Here is a 20,702-nt window from a genome sequence, read left to right on the forward strand (position 1 = left end):
AAAGGTCTTAAATTATTATCAAGACAATTCTTCACTCTTAATCATTCAAGTTATAGTGCTGATTACTGCATTATAAGAAAGACCCATGACTTTTTTTTTCCTGCTCCAGGTTTGACTGTCATGAAAATAGCATAAGGAAATTGATATTTCCAGGCAAAGTTGGCATGACTGGGTGCAACATTTTAAAGACTTTTGTGACATGAATTGTTTTACTTCCTAGGGACAAGTCTTCATAAAAATGGCCTTAACCATTCTTTATGGCATGGTCTTTTCCAGGCCAGTAGCATTTGTTTCTAGACTGTCACTTAAGACTGAAGAAAACCATATGCTTTTTGGCAACAAAATCTTTAGCAAAGAATTAGCTTCTGAGCTCTTGGTCTTCTGAGGGTGTACTTGGATGTAAAGACATAATAAAAGCACAGATCTCTGGAAATACAAATCAACCCAAAATTCCTATGCCATGTTTACATTTTTTTCTTTTGTTTAATAAAGTAATAGGTACAAGAAAGGAGGCACTACGAGAGCCTGTGATAGTTTGGGTTTCTGACACTCTCCTGTGAGTGCTCTTACGAAGTTGTTTGAGGCAAAGCAAACATCACAGCTAAATCAATATAATTATAACAGACAAGGGCAGTGCGAGATTTGGGAGATAACAGCATTTGCATTAAGAAAACTCCAGTTAAGTCCCTGGAAAGTAGCTGCAGAGGTAGGAGGAATAACAATTCCTGAGAGAATATAGGGAAAGATTTTTCTATTCAAGGTCTTCATTTGAGGACTGGTGATGACTAGAAGAATTGGTTATGTCTGAATTGTTTGAGGCTTTTTTGTTTGCTTTCTAGAGGAAAAAAAAAGATTAAAACACAGAGTTTGAGTATGAACCAGGGCTTTGTTTTGGGTGAACTCAGGTTAAGTAATGGCAGAACAGTAAGACTCAGTAGCAGTAAGATAGTGTGGCTCCTTTGTTTGTATCTACAGGCAAGTTTCATATACTTGTGCAAGCAAAACTGAGAGAAGCCCAAAGGTGACCTTTAGGAGTAATGCTGTGTGTAACTGTGCACTGAAGTAGTGGCAGGTGTTGAGATCATATAGGGGAATCTGTGGGAATAATCTTTTAAGAAAACAGTGTGTCTTTTTTTTGCCAGATTGCTGATCTTCCAACTTGTGGGATGTGCCTGTAAGGTTTTGAAAAGCTCTAGCAGATGCTCTCCTAAAAATAAATAAATAAATAAAAGCCTGAAATCTTATTGACAAAGCCCTTTCAAATTCATGTTCGTCAGGCTTGTCAGCTGCACTAACACTCTTTGATGTTGCTTTTACCTCCTATGTTTGCTGTAGTAGGTGTTGTCCACTCTAAATAATGATTGTTCTGATTTCCTGGCTCATTTGCTTGAATTTCCTCAGTTGTTGTTGCACTTTTAGGTAAGAATGGGTGGATGTGGAGACATGGACATGGTATTTTCATCTCTGCAGGTGAGCTAAAAGCTCCTTCAAGGTTACTGCTGATCTGAATTGACTGATCACGCTCTACCAGACAGTATCAGATATGTCATTTCCCAGCCAGCCGCCTGCCAGTATTTTGGGAGGCAGTTGCCTGATGAAGGGGTAGCTTTGTTGTTGTTTTTCACTTCAGTGGAGGGGAATTTGGTCTGGGTTTGATTTTTACTTCAAAGCATAGCAGGCACAGGCCTAAGCAGCAGAGTTAAATGGACAGGTAAAAATTCAGCTTGAGTTTGGAATGTCAGTGTTTATTACCTGTTAGAAACAGAAACGCAACCATTTTAGTCTTCCACAGAGGAAACTTTTGAAAAATTATGATGGATTGTTTCATCTACACACACCCTCTCCCCCAACTCCTTTAAGTAGCAGCTACATCAATGAATATTCCAACCAGTACATTCTACCAAGGATATGGTAAAGAATGTGCTTGGATACTAGAAGGGATTTGTCTGCTAGTTTCAATTGCTACAATTGATTTAATGTTTAGATTGTGATAGGGTTTAAAGGACTGAACTAGAATTGGCCCCATCATGTTCAACATTGTCCAGACATAAAGTAAATAGCATTTCCAAAGACGTCCATCTGAAAAATGAGAGCAAACACGTTGGTATGGATGAGTAATCAGACCTGAGCAAATAAACATGAACACATAGAGTAGGACGACATGCCTGCTTTTTTCCAAATCAGCAGGTGTGACAGGAACGTGGCCAGTGAATTAATAGTTTGTATGCAGTATAACAGAGGGGCTTTTCAGCAAAGACTCAGACTTTGGATCAAAAAAGTACATCTATGTGATTTCCTATCTGTTTTTCCCATCATGTCCACTCTTCAAATCTAGTTAAACTGCTCCCCTCTTCTCTCCCACTCCTAACAAAAAAGCAATGAAGGGACTGGGGGCAGCTCTCTGCCACATGTCTGCCAAGGCAAAGCAGACCAAGCTACAAGTGCATAGCAAGTGGTAACTTGGGAGTCAGAGCTGCAGAGCCATTCATAATTCGCATCTCTCTTCCCCATAATTATCTCCACTACCCAAGAGAGCGGAGAACTCCCTTAAGCCTCCCTGCAAGTCATTTAGATTCTAATTGGGATTTAAAAACTCTTGAAACCTGAGTGGGTGGCTCAGTGCATTATTTCTGATGAATGTTACCCTGGGTGATGCGCCCAGCAGACCCACAGAGGACCTGTGCTCAGCTTTCCATTGAAGAAGTGTCCTTTTTTTTTTTGTTTTTGAGCATGGATTTGCTCTTTGCCTCAGCTAATTAGGAACTGGTTTCATTCACAACAGCAATTCCATTTGTGGCATTGTACCAAAATGTTAATTTAATTTTGTTGTGTCGAATCCTTTCCCTTCTTAATGTTTCTTTAAAATGGAGGCAATGAAGCTTGCTTTCTCCACTTGAATATTTTCTGCCTCTCCTCCCTATTCTGTATTCTTTTTTTTCCTCAAAGATTCATTGAACACAGTTTCATTGCCTGCTCAGAAATGTCATCATGAGGACCTTAGCTCTCTAAGGCTTGGCTTTGCAGGCCCATGCCCTTGGTTGTTTTTTTTTGGTTGGTTGGTTTTTTTTTTTTCACCCTCATGAAGCTCATATAACTGGTCATTATTCCCTTCTTGCTAATTCCCTGCTAGACTTCCCTCTTCCTGTTAAACTGGCCCACAACCATAAGCAGAATGATGTGAGAGGGTCCATCAGCACAGTAAAGAGCTGGAGAATTGCACTGCTGGGGCAGAAGTGGGATGACATCACTCTGATGGATTTTACTGTGGCAGCTGCATAGGGACCTCCGTATATCAAGCAGCTGATAAATGAAGCACGTAATTCAGAACAGGACTGATGGAGTCTGCAGCACTACTGTGGCAGCTATTTCTAAGGGTGATGAGCATTTAGCAATTCAGAATGGGTGAAGAGGAGGGTAGAGGGGCTCTTTTTACCTGGGCAATGTAGTCTGGGTTTGGTTTCCCCACCCCAGGCACCCCTTCCATTTGTTTATCATCTTAAATCTCTTGAACTGCTCCCTTCACCAGCTGCAATGCACTTTCCTGCGGGCACTGTACACAACCACAGCAATCTCTGCTCAGTGAGGCAGAGGGAATGATGTTGTTAGGTCTGAATTAATTTGCTCTGTGAGTGTAAATCAGGCTTCTGCTGTTATTTCGGTGAATTATTTTAAATGTAAATGCTACGGAGACAAATTAAATGTGTGGCTATGGTACTGAAAAAGCACACTTGAAAGAGCGATACTTCAAATACACAAAAGTTGTTCCCTTTTTCATTAATATAATGTGCTTTTAATAAACTATGGATGCTCTTGGCTTTCAAAGCTGTCTGTAATCATCATGGATTCCTGTCCCAGCCTTACTCCTAAAAGCTGTAGGCTGTAAGTCAAGTGAAAACAGATAACCAAAATTTTGGGGAAGCTGCCTCTAGCCCATTTCCTTTCAGTCCTGGGTCATTGTTCAGGCTTCTGACCCAGGCACATAGTTGGACCTCCTTGCTAACAGGGAGCTACTGGGGTTTATTCTGAGACATAAACGTATGTGACTTTGAGAGATCTTTGTTAAGAGGCTGTGCTAGATTTGGGGCTCCAGTGCCCAGCTGTTCTGAGGAAAGTGTTCTAGAAATTTATTCTGTGTTTCTCCAGTGAGAGGGTGGGATTTTTTTTTTTTTTTTTTTTTGGTGGTGGTAGTTTGTTTGGTTTGGTTTGTGTTTTTTCTTTTTGTCAACAACAACTTGTGTTCACTAATTCCTGGCACTTGGAATGTATGAAGCAGGTCCATCCTTTGAGAGAGGAGAGGAGCTCAGACATGGGGAACAGTGTCACCTGTACTAGGTGACACTAGTCTTAATGGAATTCTGGACTATGGCTATGACTACCATTGTCATGGTTAATACTTATTTTCAGTCTGTGACCTTCAGTAGATCATCTAAGCCCAACTTCTTTTGTTTTCCCACCAGTTAGATGAACAACACAAGGTTTATCTCATTTTTTCCCTCCCTGCCATCTTCTGTTGGTTATTAAGATCAAGACTGTCCCAGTGTAGCCCAGCTGTTTTGTTCTCCAGTGTCAAATAGGCTTGACTGTGGCTTCCAAGTGTAAACATCCTACTATAAGCTGCCTGTATGCCTTTCAAATTATCTAAACTTAACCTATAAGCGGGATGCAGCTGGCAGGCCACTAGCAGGGGTGGCTATGAGCTGTAGAGCTGTGGTTTATATTGTGGCCATTGCATGGCTTGTCTCTCACTGTGGGCACAGAGTGCTCTTCTGCATGAAACCACAGAGCTGATAACAGCTCCAATGGCTTTCTGATGAGATGGAGAGCTCTGTAACTGTGTAGAAGTACCTCTCAGGGTTCCTTGGCATCAACCCTTTACATGGTCCCCTTCAGCAAGGTGGGGGCACAAGCAGAGCCCAGTCAGAACCCTTCCCACTGCTGACAGCTTATACCTGCATCCCAAAGCCTGTAGGAAGGTGTAAGGGTGAAGCCATATACCTTCTTCTTCTGGAAACTTTTTTATCAAGCTTTATTTGATTTTTATAGAATTCTTCCCTTTTGTTTTTGTGACTGTTCTTGAATGTAGCCTGTCTCAGTGCAGTCTGCTCAGGCACTTGAATGTAGACCACCTGTGCCAGTCACTGTCTTCAGTGCCATTTTTTGTATGACTTTTACTGCTTCATATTTTCAAGATATTTCTTCATGGAGTTGTGCTCTTGACACCTTATTTTCTATTCAGATGCATAAAAAAAGGGTTTGTGTGGCATTATTTCATGAGCTGCTATTGCTAGAATTATCAACCTGCTTTTGTACTTTAATGACCTAAATCCCAAGCTTGGGCTTGGACTAACAACAGTATAAAGCAGAGTTTTAATACTTGCACAGAAGGTTGTAGTACTGAATGTTGGTGACAACCCCTCCCTGTGTTCCTATATATGGGATTTGTTGCCATATTTAGTGAAATTTATCAGGACAGCCATATAAAATATGGACAAATCTGCTTGAGCTAATTGGTTGCTTGGCATTATTTTTTGACAGAACATTGTTCTTCGGTGTTGCCTGGTTGCCAGGGACAGATCAGATAAGTGGTTTCAGAGATTCACAGAGAGGCCAGCTGTGACCGTACCAGTGGTTTCAGTGTTAAAGATTGAGATGAGCATTTGTGGGGCAGGAATGAGGCATATAAGTCAACTACTGTGCAGCTTAATAGCTGCCTGTCCAACTAGGACTGTGCTGTTGAGGAAGCTGATAGACTATTTTAGCAATCTCTGCTAACTTGTCTTTAAAGATTTTTGTATAGTGCTTGCTTCTTTTCTACATGACCTAGTTTATGCTGTGCATGTTGAGTCACTACCTACATTAAAAGTCTTCATTCTCCTACTTCCTTGATGGATTTCTAGTGCATTGGGTCACCATTCTAGACCACTGTTTTATTTATTTATTTGTAATCATGTCTCCCGTGTAAGCTGCTTCAGAGCAAATTCTTATTTTTCATTAGTTTTATTCTTCCCTGGAACATTATTTAATTTGGGAAAACATATAATGGCTATCCTGGGCCATTCTTCCTCAAGGATTGAGAACTTTTGTATGACTATGAATTGCATTTTTTGGTGAAATATGTCCATGAGGACTTTTCTGCCAGGAAAGCTAATCCAAAATGCAGTAGGAGGTTTTGACACTGCATAAAATTGATGAGCTTGGTAAGATCAGAGAAGAAAAACATATCTCTGGTAAAAGCAAACACAGCTTTCAAGGCACTTAGCAGAGGTATAGAGCATTTTAAGTAATACAGATAAATATCTCCCTGGAGCTTTTGCTTTTTCATCTAAGCACAGAATGGAGAACAAATTGGAAAACATGGGAGGCAAAACCAAAAGCTTTAAAGATGTCAATGAACGTTTTTTAAGCTGAAAATTACTTTTAGCAGTGAAAATAGCAGAAGATGCATAAGGCGAAAGCAATGAAGCTGTGCATAAAATAAGGGAAAATGAGATCAGAGGGATGCAAAGGAAGTTTTGAATTAAGAGACTGCTAACTCCCTTTTTATAAATTATTTATTTGTTCTTGAAAAACATATCTAATTTGTTTTTGTTGCTGTACTAATACACTGAAAATTGTTCATTACTATCAGACAAATGTTCTTCAGACAGTCTATGAGCAAGATGTGATAATTTAATGCTCTTTAAAAGAAATAAATTTAAGTGCAAACCATGGTAATTCTGCATAAAATGATAACATCAGCGGCATTCTAACTGGTTTTGAGTTTTGTAGTAATGGGCTAGGTCTTAGCCGCAGAATTGCTTTAGATGCATTCTATACTACTGGCATGTATTCAGTAGAGGACTGCTGTATAATGATATGATGTGTCAGAGCAAAGCTATGAAAATGCTTGATTTTTTGTGAAATGTCACTTAAAACTGAATGGTTGCGTAGTTACACACTTTCACAGAAAATTCTGCTTTAGTCATAAGCTCATATGCACCTCCATGTCCTGAACTGCCATCAATATTGAATGGAGTTCCAGGTTTAGACAATAAATATGTCCTTGCTATGCTGTGCGTATTTATTGAAGTCAAAGCATAAACAATCAAGTATTTAGTTCAAAAATAGCTCATACTCCGTACATTCTGATGTCAAGTTACTGCACTGAACTGATACCTGCTACACTGAATTTATACCTCACCATGTTATTAGAAGTAATCAAGTGATGCAGCCTTAACAAAACATCACATGTAATGAAAACATTGACGAGGATGATCTTTGGAGGTCTTGCTGTAACCTCTGACAGCGCTTGATTTTCTATTACTAGGGAACTTTGCTTCCAGGTAATAATAAACTAACGAACCCTTAGGCACTTTTTCTTGGCCCATTGACAAAATTGGGTTCATAAGATGCAGTTGCATTATGAAGTGAAATGAGGGCTCAGGAACAGGCTTATGTGTTCCCAGATTCTGACTGGTGCTTTTCCTATCCAAGCTGCACAAGATCAAGCTAAAGGTTTGGGCTTTTTTCACCTGTTCTGCAAAAAGTTTCAGTGTGACATCATGTGTAACTTGGACAGCCAAGACTGTCACCAGGAGTGCCAATATAAATATCTGTGTTTTCATTTCATTCAGTTCTCCTACTGTAGCTGTGTCAAGTCCATTAAGCTAAAATTACTAGTTATATCAGCTGTTGTTCTCTGCATCATGATTGTGTTAGATACTTACTTGCATAGAAATCTTTGTGAAGCCCTCCTCTTTATCATGGCAACTGCAGTTGCTAATCCAGGTGAATATGTCAGCAAATATTTTCTTTAATCACTGACAGTTTTCACAGATTTTGAGAACAGAATGTTTATGGTCAGTAGCCTATACAGATATGGGATGAATGAATGATTGGTCAACATGCCACTGAAGGGTATTTGCTAATACCTTGAGGAGACCTTAGGAAAAGGTTCCTGCCTATGAAACAGATGAAGCGCCATTTTCTTCTGTGCAAGGAGTATAAATGCCATATTTGTATTTCTCTCAGGCTTATCTTCTATCTTGAGACTTCAATGCTTGTTCTAGCTACAGACAGCTAACTCTCCATTATCTGTAGCTTATTAAGGGCTGGGCTAAGCAGAATGGCCCTTCTGTGGAAATAATGGATACTTCTGTAGCAAACACTCTTTTAGGCAACAAAAAGGGTTCCCAAATTAAATAGATGTGTGGGCAAAGAGGAAGGTGAATGTTTTTCCCAAAGGCTGAGACTTTCCTTGGTCTGATAAAATTTGGTAAATCATCATCATCAAGGTATGAATTGGCAGACATGAGGTTGTTACCTAGTCAAGTTTCCTGTCAACACAGCAATGTCACAATGAAATCATGTTTGCATCTTTGCCCTGTGCCTTTTTTCACAGCTTGTTTTCTTATTTCTACTTGATCTTTTCTTTGCAACATGCAGCAGTTGTTGAATTTTTTAAAATCATACTTTCCAGTCTAGAAAAAGACACAATCATTTATGGTAACAAAACACAAATGGAGAAAAACTATGTGAAAAATGGGCATGCACCAGGCTGGAATTGTGCCCTGCAATTGCCTATATAGTTTCCTTGTGTTTTTTTTCCTTTATGCTATACTATGTTATAGTGTCCCTCACTGCAGCCAAGCTCATATAATTGATGCAGTGCTGCTGAGGATCTTGTGGTCTATATCAATTTGTTGTTTTTGTTGTTGCAGTGATTGCTGATGGGCCACTGGATAAGACAGCTCTAGCAGACGATGTGGGAAGTGAGGAGGACCTGTATGAGGACTTCCGGAGCTCCAACCACCGCTACGGCCACCCTGGGGGAGGCGGAGAGCAGCTTGCCATCAATGAGGTATTGCACTGGGTGGTTTCTGACAGACAGGATAGGGAAGGATGCTGGTTCTTGTTGTGAACCATAAGAAAGGTCAATAACCAAACCAATAATGGCAAACTGGATGGGACTTCAAATGTCATTTACTGTGTGTACCATTTACAACTGAGTAATGACAGGGTCTGGGCCTTCTGTCAGGGCGTTGTCCCTAATGGTAGAGGACAACAATGCACGGTAATGCAGAACCACAGGTGCTAGGCAGGTAACCCTCCTCTTAGGTGTTTTTGGGCAGGAAGTTTAAAACCATTAACGAGCAGCCCGCAGAGCTGGTGTGAGACTTGAAGTGTGATGTACTGAAGGCATAAAGGAAATGTTGAAAAAAAACCTGCTTTACATACTTCTTTATTGGTAGATGAGAAGGGTGCAAAGTTTAATGTAGGCTTGGCCTTCACTGCTTCTTCCTGTTCCCCAGTAAACTCACTCTAGGGATGTGAAAGACATGCTTTTTTAGTCAGTGCTTTTAGCTGTTTTCTTTTATGATGCTGACACTGGTAAACTTGAGATCAGCAATTTAAAAATGTACTACTTAATTTAACTGATGTGATGAGCAACATATTAACAGGATTTAAGATGGTTTTTCTGCAAAAATACAATGGCTTTGTCTAATGTGTTAGAACTGGCATCCTGTTATGGAATGCTTTTTTTGGTGGGGTAAACTAATAAGCTTTTTCATTGGAAGAGTGGAGCACGCTCACCATATAAGTGATATCTCTTGCACTCTTACACCTTCTTTCTCTCTTTGCTATACTCCATTACCTTTACATGACCTTCATAAGATGAGAAGGCAAGGATAAAAGATGTATTGTATAACTGAAACTATGTTGACTGAGGCTCTGTGCCTGTATGTTTGATATATACAGCGATGGGGCTTCTGGGGTCTAGAAAAGCTCCAGAAAGCTGCACAGTGAGGATAACAGCTTTTCTTCAAAAACAACAGCAGCAAATGCTCTTCTAGCAGTTTTCCTTCTCCTAGCATTCAGAATCCCTGACTACAGCCCTGAGTGCCTGGGGTAAGGAAGAGACTTGATATATTTACTTCCCCTATTGCTTATATCCTATGTGCCTCGTTTTCCTGTCGTGACAATCTAGGAGAAACGAGGCATCGCCAGGGTCTCGCCCTGGGGAGAAACGGACCGACACAGATACTGTGGATCAAGCGATTTCTCCGTTTAATTGCTGCGTAACACTTGGTTATATACCATAGCCATGCACAAGCCATCTACTGCTTGGTTAACATGTGCTGTCCACGCGCCTAAAGCAATAGTTCGATTGGATAAGGTCTTCTGATCACGCGAACGATTCCTCCTGTCTTTGTCTTGCCAGGTGTCCTGCTTTCGGTCACGTAGGCCCATCTTGCTTAGCTTTTTGTGCCTGTTTCATCAAACTTTGTAGCAACAGTTAGCCTTCGCCGCGTCCTTGAGGCCTGCTGCTTGCAGGTGCCTCTGGCTCAGATTGAACAGCCCCATTGTGTCTCTCGTTCGCTATGTATCTATTTTTCTAATTATCCCACACCTATGGTTATCAAACCATGGCCAGATCTTTTTGATTTAACCTCAGCTGTTTTGGGCTGTTTTCACTGGCAAGCAAATATTAGTAGATGTCCTGGTTTCAGCTGGGATGGAGTTAACTGTCTTCCTAGTAGCTGGTACAGTGCTATGTTTTGAGTTCAGTATGTGAAGAATGTTGATAACACTGATGTTTTCAGTTGTTGCTCAGTAGTGTTTAGACTATGGTCGGGGATTTTTCAGCTTCTCATGCCCAGCCAGGGCACCTGACCCAAACTGGCCAACGGTGTATTCCATACCATGTGACGTCCCATCTAGTTTAGGAACTGGGAAGGGGGGGGCAGGGATTTTTCGCCGCTCGGGGACTGGCTGGGTGTCGGTCAGCGGGTGGTGAGCAATTGCCTTGCGCATCATTTGTACATTTCAATCCTTTTATTACTTACTGTTGTCATTTTATTAGTGTTATCATTATCATTATTAGTTTCTTCTTTTCTGTTCTATTAAACCGTTCTTATCTCAACCCAGGGGTTTTACTTCTTTTCCTGATTTTCTCCCCCATCCCACTGGATGGGGGGGGAGTGAGTGAGCGGCTGCGTGGTGCTTAGTTGCTGGCTGGGGTTAAACCACGACAGTAGAACACCAGAAAATCTTGAGTTGCATTCTCCCACATTTACCTGGTGTGTTTGTGAAAGAGTCCCATGTACCGCAGGAGTGAGTCCTATAGTGTGCATTGAGAGTGTGAGAGGAAGATTCTGCTTCCTTCCCATTTAGGCACTTGCCTTGGTAAGTCTTCTTAGTGTGTCTCATCAAGCAGAACATTGTCTGGATTTTTGTTTCCTTTTTTTTAAAGGAAAAGGCAAAATATTTTATTTTTTTAAAGGAAATCTTCACAACTCTTTAAAAGCAGGAAAAAAATTAACTTGGCAGTGGGTCTATATATCCATCATGCATGTTGTGGTTTTCTCTCTCATCATTCATTATTATTGAGAACAATTGTTTTTCTTTTCTTAAAAGTTCACTTTATTAGAGTAAAATTTCATCATTTAACTTCTAATCAGGAAAGCAAATGGATGTGTCCAAAGCAAGTGTAATTCGTATAGTCTTTGAAGCATATGTGGAGTTTTGTTGGCTGGCCGACTGGCAGAAAAAAGATTATTTTTGGCTTGTTCCCTAGAAGCTTGCCTATTCTGGGGCCAACAAAACTGTAAGAACAGGCAATACATTATTTACTTTGTCAACTGGTTCCTACGGGTAATTAATCCATCACTTAGCTTCACTGAGCCTTAGCAAAGTGCTTTCCTACACAATCACTTCCTGGAATAAAAGAGTACAGTAAAATACAAAATCTCTGAGGTGAAATACTAAATCTGTGAGGTAGGGATTTTACATGAACAGACGTCTTAAGTGTTAGAATTGAAATATCTCAAATAGCTGGCAATTGGACAGGCTTATCTTCATCTTCCCTGCTGGACCAAAAGCTGGGTATTGATTAGTCTTGAGTATTTTTCGTAGTAGTGCTAGGAGTGATGTAGGGTGAAGATACCAATGTCCAATCATTTAGTCACATTTTGTGAGTAGTCTTGTCTTTGTTTTATTGCATTCCAAAACATGTTTTATTGCTTGTGGATAAGGAAACTATGGTAACTGCATTATTCTTAGCCTTCCTGGAAGAAGCAGCTTTCAAATAAATAGAGAAGGTTGAAATACATTTTTAAGGCATTTGGCAGACCAAGTGTTGCATTAAAAAACAAAACACCCAACCACTGAGTTTTAGCTCATTTTGGATAAAGAGAAAATGGTTATGAAATAAAAAATAAAGCACTTTCATAAAACTAGAATAATTTATTGGCAAGAAGACTAGAGGAATAGAAGAAAGCTGGAAAGGTTGTATAGAGCCCACCTAAGAAGATCAGCATGAGAGTGTGTAAGAGCCAAGAAAAACTCAATCAAAAAGTAATAATAAGGGTTTGGGATGAGAAAAGAGGCAGGGGAAGTCATTTTCTTGGGGCATCTGTTTGACATTCTTTCAAAGGCATTCTTGATGCTCAGGAAAAGAGATTTTTGTGTTTAGATTGTACTTGGACTTTACTTTGTGTTTGTTCCAGATAAAGACCCTATCCTTATATCTTTTTGGTTCCACAGTATAATAAAGTAAAATGCAGCAAGAGAAAAATCTATAATGCAAATGCATTGTGGTTCTGTCCTTCCAGTGCATAGATAGTAAGTATAGGACAGACATAGCTTCAAGCTTCATGAAATGTGTTACATGTAGACTGAAGTAAAGAACATGAGGGATTAAGCCTATAAAAAGCCTGCCTGCCCAGCTCTCAAGTGATCATGGTGATAACGAGGAAAACTATACTGCTTATCAAGTAATTGGCCTGGGTGAGTAGGCCTGTTTGCTTGGAAATATCTGATGCGTACAAAGGGTTTGTTCTGTCCTGCTGCGCGAAGGGTCCATATGGCTCCGTGCTTTGGACGAAATGCTATTGCAGTTCAACATGTTGAGTGTTTAGCTCCTTGAAGCCCTAGATGAACAGTACCATCCCCATCTTGTGAAAGCAAAGCACTAAATATTTGGAAAATAACAGCAAGACTCCCTGTTTTTTCCTTATCTCTTACAGCTCTATGTTTGATAAGTTTGGAATTTGGTATGTGAAGTCTTGTTCTGAGGAAATGCACGACTCATTGGCTTCAGCAGGCCAGGATTTTATCTAAGATGTAACACCATTGCCTTACATTTTAAAGTGACAATATTGTAGTATGTTACAGATGTTTGTGCTAACCAGATGCAATTAAGCTAATTGGTTCCAACATAGATGTTTCTGATTTAACAAAGTAATTCATATAGAAGAATGTTCAGGAAGTGGCGCAAACCATACATCTGCCACATACCAAAGGCGGCAGATATTGTAGCAGTCCTCTCTGTCTTACCGAGCCATGTACAACTGGGGCTGTTGAGCATTACTCTTGTGCTAAACTCTTTGCTCACTCACTGGGAAGTTGTTCTAGGCTTACCCAGTGCTCCTCCAAGCACAGCCAATTTTAAACAAGACAGACATGTAAACTGTTTGTTTTTTTAAAAAACCACAAACAAACAAAAAACTCGGAACAAAACCCCAAACTCATAAAATGTCAATGCAGATGAATTCAGAACAACATGTTTTAATTTTGTTAAATGTCAATAGTATCATTCATAGCATTTTTCACATTATCCATCTACATTCCAGTTAATAGAAATCTCTTGTGTACTATATGAGGACAAATTTCAAAAGACAGAAAAAATTTAAAATAGTGTCGCAAAATGTTATCATCCCCTTTTATTAAAAGAGTACAGAATAGGTTGAAAAAGCTACAGTCACAACAGATTTCCAGGCTGAAAACAGAATTAGAATTATTGATCATATGGAAGCAATGTATAACATTCCTGTGTAATCTGGGAGAGGAGATTTACTACTTTTATATCTTAATGTGAGTATATTGCTCTCCCAGCTGATACTAAAGCAAACAGAAACCAGTTAACAAATACCCCCACGCACCTTTTTTTTTTCCTCAGAGGGCTTAATTCCCACTTTTGTGTCTTGCATATTTCTGCAACCAAGGTTGACAACTGTGGTGCAGAAGCAGCAATTATGATTTATTTGCAGAGTACTGTATAAAGCTCAGTGCTGTCAAGGACAAGAAATAATGTTCCCTGATGGACATAAATCTTTACTGGATCCGAGTTTTTGGTCAAAGTGTTTGCGTAACTTTGCATAGGGTTCAGATGTGCACGTTCAGAGTATGGAGTCAGAATTGTAACTTCTTTTACTGTCTGATGGATTTAGTTTTTACAGTTCTCAGGTCTGCAAAATTCTAAAGTTGTTTCAGAGGGCTTTTTGCAATGGATTTAAAGCAAATCAGTATATTCAAATACTCTATAGCAATTATGTCTTATCAAACATCAGGATCAGGAGCTCAGTGGTCCCAGGGGTCACTAGAGCCATATTTCTGCTTTCTACCATGGGCAGCTGTGGCTGCTCTGAGCCACTTTCTCATGCCCTCGTCAGCATTAGGACTTGGTTGTTCACTGCACAAGGGATCCTCCCTCAGCAGGCTGAAGAGGAAGAGAGAGTGATGGAAGCCAGTATAGCTCACTCAGCACTGTGGATTATCCTCATCTGAGGAAAGACTATCTTGCAAGTGGATGTTGGGTTTTTTTGGAAAGATAGGAGAAATGGGATAAGGTTTCACATTTGCAGTCATGTAGTAAGCAATCCAAATGCTTGTTCCCACACATACATGTGAGGTGTGGGTTGGTAGCTCCCATAACATGTATGCTATGATCTGTAGCATACACACAGACCACCAGCAGGAGTTCAATCCATACAGAAGCATTTCTATAAAATACATAATTTTGCTAGACCCATGCTTTCTCTAAATAGCGCTATTAATTTGATACTCATTAGGAACAAACAAAAAACACCCAGGATTAGCTTAGGTCTTGGGGCAAGAATAGCACATGGGGGTCTGTCACAATTTTAACTCCTAAACAAAAACGCTGAGGTGTTAACAGTGGAAGAGGCCCTGCACATGCATAAGGGAATGACTGGGTTATGGGGTCAGTCTCTGAGTGGACCTAACTCCTCCTTCCAGGAGCCAAACTTGAAGAAGCAGAACAGCAGAGGTAGCCTCTGTGTTTCATCTCTTTGTGGGCATGGGTGCGTCCCCACACACATACTGACATTTGAAGAGGGGAAGATACTGCCCAAACTTTCATCTGTGGCTGTAAAACAGACCTAAATAGATCATTCAAATAACTGGAGACAGCATGATGACTTTGGAGTTCTTACATTAGCCCTGCCAGCTGTTAAATTGTAAAGACTCTATCAGCTTCTGTTAACACTCGTTAATGATAGCTTGTGAGTATTAGGGGACTCTTAATAATGTCTGTTGTTTGCTGGCATTAAATGTGTTTCCAGTTAGTGCGATATAGAGAGGCTTGGCTCCACAAATAGTTTTCCACTTGGAGAAAAATGATCCAACAATGTTTTAACTCCTGAAGTTACTTGTGCCAAATCATCTCAAAGTCTGCCTGTATTTTATCAAGTGTGTCTGTGGGTTCCTAGAATTCTGATGCTCCCCACCGCTTAAAGAAAACATGGCATGTCTACTGATGCTGATCACAAGAGGTCTTTTTATGGTGAAGGCTGCAACCAACTTCCAATACTTTGACATCCTGTTAAAAGAGCTCTTTTAATCCATACCAGTCGTATCGTATCCTGTAGGGCTAAGGGTTATGCTTGCAGAAGGTCTTGGCTTCCTGCCTGCCACTTCTAGCACAAGGGCCATCTACCATGGCACCACTGAGATCTTCAAATCCTTGCTCTGCTGCACTTGAGTTAGTGTGGCAGGCAGGCGCTAACCCTCTAAGGTTCCGATGGTCACTACCTGCTGAGGGGTCTCACATGCACCTAATCCCAGGCTTTCTAATTTGCCATCCTTCAACCGGTGTTGCCTGCAGGGCCTGGCTGTGGAGTGCACACACTCAATCAGACCCTGTGCAGTGACAGCCAAGGATAACCTGTGAGCAGGTGAAGATGAGTGATTTCACCATTCATGTGTGAAGTGGGAGCCTTGTTTTCAAACCTGCCCTCTGTCTGATATGGAAAAGGAACTTGCCCCTGTCCTTGGTGTACCTCACTAGCTATCCTTGGGAGCTCCTTGTTTGGCTTTCAGGGATCCTTGGTTTGGTACCTAAATCTCCACCACTGTTCTATGGAAGGAAGAGCATTAAAAGCACTGCAATATTTGCACCCTTTATACAATCTGACTTCAGAGTGTAGCATAAATTAAACTGCAGTTATTCCTGCTTGAAATGATCGCCTGATGGTGTGCAAAAACAAGTCTGCTTTGCAGAATCTTGCTGTTGCAATTCACTCTGCTGATGTCTTTATTTTAAAAATAGTTTTGGGGATGTCCATGCCCCAGTTCGCTAGTTTAAGAAACACCTGTGAAGGATAACAGCACAAGAACGAAGTGGATATTGGAGTACAAAGATTTGCAGAGAAAAGGGGATAAAGAAGGAATGTGACAGAGTAGGAATGCTGGGTGAAGGTTAGTGTAGAGGTTATTCCAGGTTTAAGTGTTTGCATAGAGACAAAGGAGTGAATATATCTGATTTTAGATTGTGTCTCAGGTTCCTCAGCATGGTTTTGATATCAGAATGTTTCTTGGATTTGTTCTCCTCTCTCCAAATCCTGATTTAGAGCAGCTCCTCTCCGCAAAGTTTTCTCTTTTTTCCTAATCCCCAGAAGACATTTGAACCCTGTGGTGGAAAAATAAAATCTCTCCTGACTCTTCTGGCCCTTCAGAGAGCACTGTTAATCCCTCAAAAGATCTTCCCTGTCAGCTTCAGCCCTGGCCTGTGACCAAGGCCCTTTGTACATACACTCAGTAAACTGGGGACAGAGTTGCCAGCAAGTTCAGCCATGCTTTAGTGCAATGAAGGCATTGGCATATTCCTTGCAGTTTTGTATTGCCACTCTGATAAAAGCAGCAAAACTGTGGGAGCTGTAGAGGGAAGAAAGATCAGTGACAACAACCAAGCTGCTGAAGTGCCAGCCCGGCTTTTCCTGAGGCTTGTGGAAAGACTCCCCCTCCCTCTGGGGCACCTGGGGCCAGACCTTGCTTGGTGCCATTGGCATGCCCTGGGAGAGCCACTGTTCCACTGCAGGTCAGTCATACGCCTGCTCCTTGCAGCAAAATGAGGAAATGTTACTTGCAATAACCCCACTACTCCCACACTTGAACACATGCGCACTCCATAGGCAAGCAAACAGAATGGCCTTTGTCCTTAGCAGTATGGGGCTGACTGGCACACCTCCATGTGGCACATACTTGTCAGGCAGATTTGCATGGAATTGTGGAGCATGATCAGGGTCTCAGAGGACAGGAGTAGAGAGCTGTGCTGCTTTACAGCAGTTGAATATCAAGTTCAGCTTTCTTGAAATTTTGGGTTGAGGGGCAGGTGCAGTTGTAGGGAACAGTGACCTGAAAGGTGTTGATGTGGGTTATTTTTTTCATTCCTACTTCTAACTGCTTTTATCTATAATCTTTAGGGAGGATCCTGCTTCTGACTATTCCACTGATTTGCCACTGGCAAGTCCTCATGTCAATGGGTTTTGTGAAAAGAAAGCAGGCTGCTTGAGCTATCCAATATGGACTGAATCTCCTGTTTCTTCACATTCCTCTGTGCCTAATGGATGCTTTGCTAGTAAAGCAGGGGGGCACCTTGTTCATTTACTGTTGGGGCTATCAGTTTCCCATCCTTGCCTTGCTGATCATCTTGACAGCCACTTACCAAGTTTATTTTCTGAGCTGTATCTTAAATTGTTACTAATTTCTTGGTCGATGGGGCAGGGTCTTGGAGAACAGCCCATCAAAACTCATTCTTCAGGGTGTGTCGTTCCGTTGCATTTTTTCCAGCCTGCTGGCTAAAACAGAGGTATCAGGGAAAGGTGGCCTCGGAAGGCCGCTTGACCATGTAAAATTTCTGCCCTGTTTTTCTGTTGTGTAGGACATAGCCTGTTTCTTGTACACATGTCATGTGTCTTTTAGCTTGTCATAGCTTGTCTCATTCTCATACTCCATGGAGCTTGTTGTTCACCGCAGCCCTCCTATGGCTCCTCTAATTTCATCAGAAGACAATGAAGGAGGATTCTCAAATTAACATTATTACATGCCAACTTGGAAGAACTTTACAGAGCTGTTACTTGTAAGCAGTTTTCCCATTTTCTGCATCCACAAGACTAGTATATTCTGTAGAGGTGAGGAGGCTGAGCAGTCAGAGAAGTGTCATAACACTGCTCTGCAACTAAACGCATTTTTTTAAAGATGGCAGCTAAAGGAACGCTGTACTCATATTTTATAATGTGTGGGCTCAACAGAATATGCCAGAGAGCCCAAAACTACATGGCTTTCTTGAAAATTCCTGTGTAGTCAGAAAGAAAGGAGTCTTACGGTCTAAAACAAACAAAAAAATAAAGCTTGCCCCTGTTCCCTGCCCCCTCCAACCACCTCTCTTAAAAAGTCTTACAGGGATTATCTTTTAGTGTGTTTTCAGCTCTGTACATTATGCATCTTCCTCTACCCCGTGTTGGTTACCACATTCATCATGTCACTCACCTTGCACTGTTATTCATCCCCTTCTTCTCACCCACTTTTATCTGTTTTTACTGGCTTCATTGCAGCTTCCTCTGACATCACCTGCTTCAGGTCCCACAACTCTACCCATGCCTGTTTCCCTTTCTCCTTTCCCTGACATTTCTCAGAGTGTTTCTCTGCCTCTATTTCTCCCTTATTTCTCTGCTCCAATCCATGTAGTGCCCAAATGAAGACCATTCCCTGTCTTTCTGTGTTATCCATGGCTGTCAAATTTTCAGCTCAAAAATCAGATAGCCAAAACAAAAAAAAAAAGGCATTAAAATAATTTGTAGGACTTCCTGAACACCTCCTCCCTTGGTTACTAAGGATGGTTGTTGCCACCCTGTCTATTCCTCAGCTCTATAACAAGATTGTCATCTTCTATTCTGACCCCTTTCTAGCTATTGCATTCAAGCTGTTAATCTTGCCAGGTCTCTAAGATGCAGCATTTCCTTTCCTATCCATCCGTCTTACTGTATATCTCATTCAGCCTGTCTTTATTTCAGAGCATCATTAATACAGCATCCTTTGTTCTGCCTGTGTCCAATCTTATATTGCAAAGATCCATTTTCCTAGGTGTCATGGTTTTAGCCCAGCCGGTAACAAAGAACCATGCGGCCGCTCGCTCACTCCTCTCGCCCCCCTCCGGTGGGATGGGGGAAGACGGAGGAGAGAAAATAAGAAAAAAAAACCTGGAACCTCGAGGGTTGAGATAAAGGCAGTTTACTGGGACAACACAAAGGAATTACAACAACAACAACGGTACTAATGAACGAGTATACAAAAAGAGTGATGCACAGTGCAACTGCTCACCACCCGGGACCTGACGCTCCGCCACTTCCTCCACCGAAAGAAGGATCCACCCCCCCGGCCCGCTCCCTATATATATACTGAGCATGATGTCACATGGTATGGAATAGCTCCTTGGCTAGTTCAGGTCAGCTGCCCCGGCTATGCCCCCCACCTCCCAGATTCCTGTAAAAATTAACTCTATCCCAGCTGAACCCAGGACATTATCCACCCCTTATTCTATACCATCTACATCATGCCCAGATCTTACATTTTCCAATCAACCACTACCACTTTCCTTGTCTTATATATATATAAGTATATGAACTTGTTCTTCTCCCCCCTGCACACACACACACACACACACACAAATGGTATTCCTTTAGCCTATGGGCTATTCCTCTAATGTGTCCATCGATTTATTTAGTCCATGACTTTGGGACTCCATCTGTTGTAACAGTTCTTCAGGATAAGAGAGATGGTGTGAGATGTTGGGTTGTTGCATGCTGCCTCTGGAACTTGTGGCTAGTACATTTGGTGCAACTCACGCCCTTGGTCTGCAGGTCGAAGATGTTGATCTTGAGGAAATTGCTGGGCGCCAGTTCAAGTTCTATTGCTGTTGTACTTGGCTCAGTTTTAAAGTCCATGCTGCAGTCATTTGGGTAATTCTTACAGTAATACCCTTGATATGGCATATAGACATTATAGTTACAATGACATGCATTGGCAGGTTATTTAGCAGTTAAATATTATACAGCCCAATTCACTGGCTATTCTCTCCCAAAATCAAATCTCCCTGAGGTACACATTGAACTTCTCCATCCTTCTGCATCACCCACCAGGTGTACCCAGGTCCCTGAGCAAAAACAACTCCTTGAATGGGTTTGCCTCTGCTTGAGGGAGGACTAACCCAGACTGTCTTTCCTAACATACTCCTCATGCGCACTACAGGGACTTTATCCCCTTCTATAGTATGTGGAAGTCTTGGTTGGGCAGGGCCAGCCCGATTGGTGGATCCTCTAGTATTAACTAACCAGGTGGCTTTTGTTAAATGTGTATCCCAATGTTTGAAAGTTCCACCCCCATCACTTTCAATGTAGTTTTCAGCAGTCCATTGTACCGTTCAATTTTTCCGGAGGCCGGTGCGTGATAAGGGATGTGATATACCCACTCAATGCCATGTTCTTTGGCCCAGGTGTCTACGAGGTTATTTCGGAAATGAGTCCCGTTGTCCGACTCAATTCTTTCTGGGGTGCCGTGTTGCCATAAAATTTTCTCTTCAAGGCCCAGGATAGTGTTCTGGGCAGTGGCATGGGACACAGGGTATGTTTCCAGCCATCCAGTGG

General features: G+C 41.4%; 1 protein-coding gene across 3 annotated transcripts in view; it reads left to right on the forward strand.

Moving 5' to 3' along the window:
• Window positions 1–20,702, forward strand: part of ARHGEF4 (Rho guanine nucleotide exchange factor 4) — a 247,389-nt gene that overhangs the window by 181,801 nt on the left and 44,886 nt on the right. For all 3 annotated transcript variants that reach the window (XM_075032005.1, XM_075032006.1, XM_075032007.1), the window contains one exon: window positions 8,700–8,839. In XM_075032005.1, coding sequence (XP_074888106.1) covers window positions 8,700–8,839 — 140 coding nt within the window. The remainder of the gene's footprint in view (window positions 1–8,699; window positions 8,840–20,702) is intronic.

The sequence above is a fragment of the Buteo buteo genome, chromosome 7, assembly GCF_964188355.1.
Source record: "Buteo buteo chromosome 7, bButBut1.hap1.1, whole genome shotgun sequence".
Classification (NCBI taxonomy): domain Eukaryota; kingdom Metazoa; phylum Chordata; class Aves; order Accipitriformes; family Accipitridae; genus Buteo; species Buteo buteo.